Below are 10,078 nucleotides of genomic sequence, written 5' to 3' on the forward strand. Positions count from 1 at the left end.
TCTCTCTGTGCTCTGTTTCCCTAATATTCCTGGAGGTCGCACAAAATCTGCCCCAACCCTCTTATGGTTAAACTGCCAAATTCAAGACTCTCTGCTTACCTTCACTCCTTCATTCCCCATTTCTCCCGCCTCTGGATCAAACTCCCCCACTCCCTTCAATCCCACTCCTCCCTCCAGGTCTTTAAAACAGCTGTTCACCACCATCTCTTATCTTCCCCCATCCAAAACCTCGATCTTTTCTACCCCCGCTAATTCACCTCAGATACACTTTTTTGAAATTCCAACTTCTTTCCTGGAAGTCCTTGCAGTGTCCATATGTTTTATACCTCTCCCACCTCCCCCCAAGCCCTCTCCCTCCCACAGTTCTCTCGATGTCCCTGCTCTCAAATGTTGTGTTTGTGTCCTTCCTCCTCTCTCCCCATCTTGTCCATCGCTCCCCTTATTTTGTGTTTAATGTGTCGGTTTGTGTTGGTTTGACTTTTTGTGTGATTAATGTTAGCTCTTTCACGAGCCTCGATCTTGTATACAAATATATATATATATATATATATATATATATATATATATATATATATATATATATATATATATATATATATATATATATATATATATATATATCCAAACTGGCATCAAAATATCGGAAGATGACTTGATGCTTTGGAAGCTTATTTCTAACTGAGGTGATGTGAGCGCGCGTTGTTATTTGCCAAAGTTCTGCAGTTCAAGTTGTGTTCAGAATTAAATTGTCGTCAATTACTGCAAAACTTAAACATTATTTGACAGTATTCCGGGTTCACTTGAGCGAAAGCGAAGGGAGCGTAAAAGCCAGTGCGATGCAGATTGCAAAAGCGAAAGGACGACGTGCGCATGCGCGTCAAGAGAGGTGAAAGGGCAAAAGGTGCGGAGTGCACACGCGGACGTGGTAGAAATCACCAAGGAAACCGCAGAGAAAATAACTAAAGGAGGAATCGTGGAAGGGTCAAAGGGCAAATTGTAATGTCGAGTTCCCACCAATAGAAAACCTCCATCATCACCATAAAAATAGGAATGCTCGTCGTATCCTTGATTCCTAGATAGTCAGGTTCACGATGTAATTTCGTTGGAATTTTTGGGGGATTTGGAAAACGATATATTTTTGGGAACTATATTGTATAGTCAGTCAGAAAACCAATGTTGCTATTTGCACAGACTCCTGTATGGCGGCCATCTTGGATTTTCAAAATTGCCGCCGTAGAACTAATTTTTCTCAATATCTCAGCTTCTAAATAACATAGAGCTTTGATTCTAACGGCTAAACATACATTTTCAAGGGCCCCGAATCCAATGGTAACAAGTTCGATAAGCTAGACATGACCATAGAGCACCTATGTGGCGGCCATCTTGGATTTTTCAAACTGGCTGCCGTAAACTTGATGTTTCTCAATATCTCAGCTTCTAAACAACATAAAGCTTTGATTCTAACGGCTAAACATACATTTTCAAGGGCCCCGAATCCAATGGTAACAAGTTCGATAAGCTAGACATGACCATAGAGCTCCTATGTGGCGGCCATCTTGGATTTTTCAAACTGGCCGCCGTAAAACTGATGGAACTCACCTTCTAAAGAGCACAGAGCTTTGATTCATTATTGAGTAAAGTCATCATCATCCTCATCATCGCTTTCGTTCATCACATCTTGAGAGTCCTCATCATTTTGGCACTGGGTGTCACACTGACAAAGGTCTGTACAAGCCAAGTTGTTTGTTCTGCAGGAACATCTAGATGAAGAACAGTCTGTTTTGCACTGACATCTAACCATTTGAATGATGGCCTTGGGGGCTGGAGGCTCCTCAGTTGTGGTTGGTTTCACTTGTCCATCCGTGTCTTTGTAAAAGCCGTTTTGCAGGGGATTCAGCTGAGGATCCTGTTGAGCAATGCTTACCTGACCCCACACTCTGGCTTGGATATGGACTCTAAGGATGTGCTGCTTGAGAGCTCCAAGAGTAGGAGGAAGCCTGTCACTTTCTGCCATGTGTTTGCCAAAGAGATACCATCGTAGTTCGGGGATGCTGTCGATGTGGATGCCATTTGGAGAGCAAGCAGCGCATACAAAGTTAGCTAGTGTGGACAACATGTCCTCCGTCACTTCAGTTGCATCTGAAAGCATTCGCACGGTGTCTATGACATCTTCACTTGCTTTGAGGTAGACATGCAGCCAGGTTGCTTTGCCTATTCGAGAGAACCTCCCAGTGTTGTCTGCCCCTGTGAAAGCATGAAAGGCTGGCAACGCCTTTGCTCTTTCGACCCCTAGAGCTGTCCACAGTGGCTCTATTTGAAGTATTCCAGAGGCCATGGAAATGGATGTATTCCTCAGCAGTAGGTCATAGTTTGCTATGACTAGTACCAGGACATCTGTGTCGGGAGAGAAGAACACCAACTGCTCATCATGTGGGTTTCGCTGGGATGCCAGCACGGCCTGGTGGATCAACAGGGTGTCAGCTTCTTCATGGTTGTTGTCCTCAAAGAGCAGGTCACTGTTGCTCCTAGTACGCCCTGAAGCAGACGTGATGATCAACTTGGATGAGTGACTGTTGTATTCTAGAGTTTTCGCTGCCAGATAGTCAGTCAGATCAGCCTTTGTTTTGTCATGAGTAAGGAATCTGCTCATTGGGATGTGTTTGATGTTGGTGTCATCTCTGACTTGATACTGTACTGCATCCTTTCCTTGCCTTCTTTTAGCCCTGGTAGCACTCTTCAGAGAATCGTTTTTGTACGTGTCAAAGACCAGTATGATCTCATCACAATCTTTTGTTAGAGGCATGAGTCTGTCATTTAAGCACTCACCCAGATCGTTGACTTTCACTACAGTGGCTGGTTTCTTTGTCAGCTTATGCACAAGTACCATCCCATCCACCAGTGCAATCTTCCGACTTGTAGGTTTACTAGATGTGGATGCCATAGTTCTTGTGTCCATTGGATCTTCTTGTAGAACACTTGCAGCTGGTGTCTGCTGCTGATCTTCGGGGTGAATTTCTGCTCTTGCTAACTTGTCGAGGAGATGAATTAACTTCGACTTGTCAGTGCATGGAAGAATTGTCCCATCTGGAGCGAACAGTGCTCTTGGTGTCACAGTGAACTCGTAATTTCCGATGGCATATTTCTGGTTGACGTCTCTGTTTGACTTGGCAAGGACCATGAGCCTTCCGTACAGTTCCTTAGTCTCCTTCAGATCCACAGTCCTGTATCTGAGTTTCACTGTGGTTCTCTTTTTCCCAGACGTGAACATCTTGTTGTTCTCCTTCTTGACTGGTGCCCAGAGGCTAACATCTCCATTGATACGCTCCGACACGTAGTCTTCATACAACTTCTGACCAGTAACATCAATGTTCAAGATCTGTGGTACATACTCGTCTGGGATGTAAGCATTCGTTATCACATTGTGCAGCTTGTCACCTTCAGTGTCAAATGGATTCCAGTGACTCAGTATCGCAGCCTTGATCTTGTTGATTGCTTCATGCTCCCTCTTGACTGCACTTGGACCAAGGTCATGATGTTCTGTGATCTTGTCACCTTCCAGGCCAAACTGACTCTTGAAGTCTTTTGACAGGCATGATAATTCTGGTGTAACCATGAAGAATCTCTGTCTAGCATTGGCATTGTTAGAGATTCCAATCAGTCCAGAGTGAATCTTCATCAGCTTGTTCAGATGTTCACATGCATGATCTGGTCCAATGGATACAAACGGGATGTCATTCTTGGTTATTGATAGATTGCCAGCTCCTCGTTCTTCCCAGGTCCTAGGGTGATTGGTTCTTAGGTCATACATGTCTGCGATGTATCGGGGCCAGAGCCGCTTGTATTTGATCCGGACCATGGCAAAGAATAACTTCCTCAGTTCTTCTCCAGCTTGGAGGTGAAGCACCAGGTCAGCACTCCGTGATGCTGCCACGAATAACAGGATTGTCTCCACCCGATGTAGATAGTACATCATTGACTTGAACATTGCATTCTTGGATCTCTGTGCTTCCCACTCCTCGAGTGCCGTCACCACCCCATCAGATGTCAAGACTTGAAGGAGTTTGGTGTTTGCTTGTTTTACAGATTCAGCTTTCGTGCACTTGTTCGTCTCAGCACAGGCAGCTTCTACTCCCTCTGTTGCCTCGAAACACACATCCTTTACTTGTGGGTTGTCCTTCAAGAACTCCTCCAGAACCATTTCATAAAGTGCTACATATGAATATATATGGGCACGGAGAGACCGCTTGTAGTGTGTACATTTCAGGATTTGCCACGTCGTGGCTGGACCATAGACATCAGCTTCTACCCAAGCATCATCAATGCCTGAGTTCTCCATGGAGGCTCCGAGGGCTCGGAGAGCCGCCATGACAACATGCAGCTCACCCAGTCTGGGGACGACTGTGCGTTTCAAGTCAGGTCTTGCATCCAGCAGTTGCACCACCTTCTTGTAGAGGGCCATGTCAAATGAAATTACAGTGGGAGGATCTTCACCAACTGCCAACATCCTTAGCTGACTGGCTTGCATGATCACGGTCAGTAGGGTTGGCCACTCATGCGCCACCTCTGGAAGTAGTGGCAAGGCACCAACCCGAGTCATGGACTGGCGTTCAGACAAGAACGATATCCTGCCCAACCTGGAATCTTGCTGGAGTGTTCCCTCGCTTTCATCCTGGATAGAGCAGAAGCAACAACCCATCCCAGTTGTGTCAGTTGATAGGATCTGGAGACCCCCTTGTTGATGACAAACTCCGCTGTTCTCTTTGTAAGCTGTGGTTTCGGCTTGTCACAGTGCAGCACATCTACATGGTATGGAGTGACCGATAGACTCTGTGCATCACCGATGATCAGAGGTTGCGCAACTGGTTCTCCAGGGACATCTGACTTCTGGTACACTGCAGTAATCGTTGCGTGAGTGGTTCCTTTCCCGTCAGGAGTATCCTCGGCAAAGTCCGTGTTGTCTGCAGCAAAGAACACAAAGGCTCCCCTTTTCAGGAATGGTGCCATGTACAGACCTTCAAACTGCCTGGTGTTTTCTACGACAGCATTGGCAAGAGCAGTTTCCATGAGGAGGGCGCGGACAATCGAAACACAGTAGCCATGTGTATTGAGAAGTCCCATCAGCTTTTTGTTGCGTGTGTCATGATGGACAGTCAGAGCCAATCCCAGGACTTGGGGGTTTTCTCTTGAATGGGGTGGCCTGAATGTTGCGGATTCGCTGCTTGGTTTGTACTTCACCTGTCTGTTGGATTTGAATCCATACATGATGTTCTGACTCACCGTGAGTGTTGATCTGTCAACAACACTGGTCCTCTTCTCAGTTTCCAGCTTGTCGACAGGCCCTACCATTACCCAGCGGATCATGGTGTATAGTTCAGCCGGAACATCGTTGATATCGCTGGACACCTGTATGGTATTTGCTTCCTGGTCCTTCTTAATGAATTCTGCGATGCTCTTCCGTATCACTTGTGCTGCTTTGTAGATTGTCTTCATGTTGTTCTCGTCATCGCCATCACTTGTGATTGCAGAATGAACCATGCTTTCCTCACATGCATCTGGACAGTAGAGGATGGCCGATTTTCTTCGGTCTTTTTGGAGAACAGATGTCATGCTTGGCAACTCAGTGACGATTCTTTCTTTCAGCCACTTTCTATTGAATGTAGGTACATGCTTTTCCAAGTGTTCTGCGCCAATCATATTGACATAAGTGGTTTCAATGTCATCCATGGAGAGATAAGCTTGGTTTTGTGTTTTGACATCTATCAGGTTGATCATCTCAATCAGACTTGCCCGTTGCAGCAATAGTTCTTTGTCTGCGCTGCTTCTGTTTGCGCTAGGTCTGTCTCGTACTACATGGAACACATGTCTTCTCCAACAAGATTTGTGGTACCGAAGGTCAATTGCGTGTGCATCACCTGGTGAGATACATGTGTTGAATCGTGTTTTCAATAATGCATCTTGGGACTTCTCTACAGCCTCTCTAAGCTCTTGACCAGCATTTTCAGTCCTAACTTGGTGGAGTAGTTGGCCATCATCTTTTTGGCAGAAGAAACACTTCTCTTTATCCAGTGGCACTGTACACGAGCGTGTGAACGGGGATGTTGCATCAGATGTTGATGAGCCTGGCTCGTCCATTTCTGTGCTTCCTCTCTTCTGTCCGCGTTTTTTTGCAGTATAGTGTCCAGTTGTTACTGCATGCGCATGGCGGTCTCTGGCACGTTGTATCTTGCTCTTGTTGGTTGCACTGGAGTAACAAGTGCGATGCCAAACTGCCTTCTCTGTAGAGAGTGTTTCTTTTGTGCTGTTTTGGAGTCGTTTATGGACTTGAACGTAGATGCCATCATGCAAACTGGCCCTTTCTTCTATTGTCTTCAATAAATGTTGGTAGGAATCTATTCTGGGGTTTAACACCAGGGATCCTTTCTTGACATCATCAGCCTTGCATAAAATGCACTGCTTACAGTTCGTGGACTCCTGGGCTTGCCCCGCCCCTTCACTATCTTGTTGCATCTCACTCATAATGTGACATGTAGAACCTGCAAAGACAGCAAAGCAAAGGGAACCGTCACCGATATATACAACCACCACCACAGACATATTGATGTATAATAGGCTACAAATACACTACCACCATCACCACAATATCAGGTATATTGCTCAGTATATAAATAATACAAAAACACACGCTGTAAACGAATTATTTTCCTCAGCTGTACCCTGGGGATCAAACTTATTACTTTAGTAGCTTGTCCACCCGTAAACAGATTTTAAGTTCTCATGAACATTAGGAGTATCTGTGTGTTATTTGGCAGTATGCCACAAAGGCCCACAAAGGGCAAAACACTCGCAGTAGAATAGTATTTCTCATTACAGTCAACACAGTCAGGTTCAGCATGTCCAGATTTTAGATTTCGTTGGATTGTTTTTGGGATTTAGAAAAATCAAAGCTCCGTCTTATTTAGAAGATGAGATCCTGAGAAACATCAATTTTACGGCGGCCAGTTTGAAAAATCCAAGATGGCCGCCACATAGGAGCTCTATGGTCATGTCTAGCTTATCGAACTTGTTACCATTGGATTTGGGGCCCTTGAAAATGTATGTTTAGCCGTTAGAATCAAAGCTCTATGTTATTTAGAAGCTGAGATATTGGGAAAAATTAGTTATACGGCGGCAATTTTGAAAATCCAAGATGGCCGCCATACAGGAGTCTGTGCAAATAGCAACATTGGTTTTCTGACTGACTATACAATATAGTTTCCAAAAATATATCGTTTTCCAAATCCCCCAAAAAATCCAACAAAACTTTAAATCTGGACATACTGAACCTGACTAAGAGGATCCTCCCCCCTCCCCCCCCAAGGAAGGAGTTTAGTTGACCCAGCAGGTGTCCATTCGGTCCGTCATTATTGCACCTCATCAACACCAGACCAATTTATATCAAAAATGAGAATTTTTTATATATCAGTTGTTTCTTTCCGGGGGGGTGGTGGAGGGGGGAGATTTTCTTTCCGGGGGTGGGGGAGGGGGGGAGATTTTCTTTGCAGGGGTGGGGGAGAGGGGAGATTTTCTTTCCGGGGGTGGGGGAGGCGGGAGATTTTCTTTGCGGGGGTGGGAGAGAAGGGGACTTATTCTTTCCGGGGGTGGGGGAGGGGGGGGAGGAATTATTCTTTCTGAAGACGGTTCTTGTGTGAGAAACAACACATCGACCAGACACCACCTCTTGACGAGCAAGACACCTTCCCTCCCCCACCTGCCCCCTTCCTCCTCTCCTCCTCCCTCCCTCCCTGCCCCCCACCCTCTTCCCCCCTCTCCCCCACAGCCAACAATGCGCAATGGTGTTCACAATGACCCATCCTTGCTCAAGCGACCAAGAAGTTCTGCAAATATCCCTAGACGTCTCGATCTACATTATTTCCGGGTACTTATCTCATTACAATTTAGACGAATGTAGTTTCTGCTGCCACGACCTTTCCGGAGCGACCATTCCACACATTAACAACTCAGTGGAAGATCCTTGCCTTATTACCGTTTGATCTCCCCTCTTCTTTACTCTCATGTTCTGTACAAATCCATTCTGACAGATAAATGCACAAAAAGGGATTTGTAGGTTTCGAGTTTTGTAGATGGTGGATGACGCTCTCCTCGTGTCCTCAAACGGACCGACGAGGGAGGTCAAAATGTCGCCGGCAACGCCATCAGATCGGAGCTCTGGAAACCAAATAATTTAATCTTCTGCTTGTGTTCGGCGATGGAATTACCATTCTGCGGGGTTTGCGCAATTGCACGTTCGTCTTTCAAGCAAGCTTTTGTAACGTCCATTTTCTGTTTCTCGAATTATTGACAAATGTGCGGTTCCTGCAATATCGCAATAATGTTTTATTTACAAATAACGTACAACGACTGTGATAAAATTAAAATGTAGTTCCGTCCCACCAAGATAAACTACCCAATTTTGAAATCGATTCGTGAGTGAATTTTTTATATTACGGGACACAAACGGAAATATTCGGCAAGGATTTGCTTTTTGCTTCTTCACGTTAACGGAAGCGCTGAACAGGCCCAAAGGAGCTCAGGATAGATATTGGTGGGAGAAACGAGCAAGGGAAGGCGGACGGAGCTTTCCCTCACGGAGCGGATCACATCGGGCTCAGATTTGAGCCAATGGAGAGGGGAGAATGAAGTTTCGACCAATGGATGGAGCGTGAGGTGGGGCTTAATTCCTCAGCGAATGGGAATGGTTTTGAGGCAGCCAATAGCAAACGAGCAAATCCTGGAAGCCAATAGCAAATAGCCGAAGCGTCTCTCGGCGCAAACAAAATCTGGCCGCGCATTTCTCCTCTTGTTTTAGTCGCTGTTGTTTTGTGTTGATCTTTGCCGGTCACGATGGCTCGCACGAAGCAAACCGCCCGTAAATCGACGGGTGGAAAAGCTCCCCGAAAGCAGTTGGTGACAAAGGCGGCACGGAAAAGTGCTCCAGCCACCGGTGGCGTGAAAAAGCCGCATCGTTACCGTCCAGGAACTGTGGCGCTGCGCGAGATCCGGCGCTACCAAAAGTCCACGGAGCTGCTCATTCGCAAGCTGCCGTTTCAGCGCCTCGTCCGTGAAATCGCACAGGATTTCAAGACCGATTTGCGATTCCAGAGCTCCGCAGTGATGGCGCTGCAGGAGGCGAGCGAGGCCTACCTCGTTGGGCTGTTTGAGGACACTAATTTGTGCGCGATTCACGCCAAACGTGTCACCATCATGCCCAAGGACATCCAGCTGGCACGACGTATCCGCGGGGAGCGAGCTTAACCCGCTCGTCCAAGGTCTTGTGCTTAACCCCACAACACCCAACGGCTCTTTTCAGAGCCACAACACCTTTCTTGAAAGTGTAATCGACATTTCTCATAACTCAACAATGTATCAATGTTTTTGTGTACAATGTGTATACACTGGTGAAATTGTCACCGAAGTTACGACCCTGATGTTATTCAACTTATTGCCGCTACACGGCTCCGATAAAAGAGACTGCCTTTCAGCGCAGAAGGTAGTTCTGTGCCATGTGACGCGATAGCACCTCCGGGCTTCCGGAGAATGGTAAGGATTCTGCATTGCGCGCTGCATGCTCGCTTCACTAGATACACCTGAATGTACCTGTAGTAACACTAATACTATGATTGCTGGTTCTCTCTTTAGATGCTGTCTGAGATCGATCACGATTAAACTCAACTCTGAGACAATGTTGTATCTCTGATTCTTCCAACACACAGTGTGTCTGTCGAATGGAAATCCGTTTTGTGAAGCACTTTTGCCATATTTTTAATGAAGACCCCGAGAAGAATCCGTGATGAAACAATACGGTGTCGTCTGCCTGTGTCTCAAATGAAAAGGGTTCAGGATCGTTCAATGAAACCTCCACATGGCTGACAAGTGATAGTTTTTCGAGTTCATCTGTCATGTAACGTGCAAAGGGAGGGGGGGGGGGATGTGAGTTCATCTCTATAATAATACTGTAAGGACTCGACTTTGTTATCCCTTTTACGCCGCACTCAATGACCCGATGCCCACGGCACTAATGGATTTACGATCTACGAACCGC

At 46.1% G+C, this 10,078-nt stretch overlaps 1 protein-coding gene across 1 annotated transcript; it reads left to right on the forward strand.

The window, feature by feature from the left end:
• Nucleotides 1-8,715: 8,715 nt before the first annotated feature.
• Nucleotides 8,716-9,713, forward strand: LOC137426177 (histone H3). Its single transcript, XM_068114867.2, has one exon. It carries the CDS (start codon nucleotides 8,881-8,883, stop codon nucleotides 9,289-9,291), a length of 411 nt encoding a protein of 136 aa, XP_067970968.2. The 5' UTR covers nucleotides 8,716-8,880; the 3' UTR covers nucleotides 9,292-9,713.
• Nucleotides 9,714-10,078: the final 365 nt, after the last annotated feature.

This window comes from Myxine glutinosa, chromosome 4, assembly GCF_964187855.1.
Source record: "Myxine glutinosa chromosome 4, kmMyxGlut1.1, whole genome shotgun sequence".
NCBI classification, from domain to species: Eukaryota; Metazoa; Chordata; class Myxini; order Myxiniformes; family Myxinidae; genus Myxine; species Myxine glutinosa.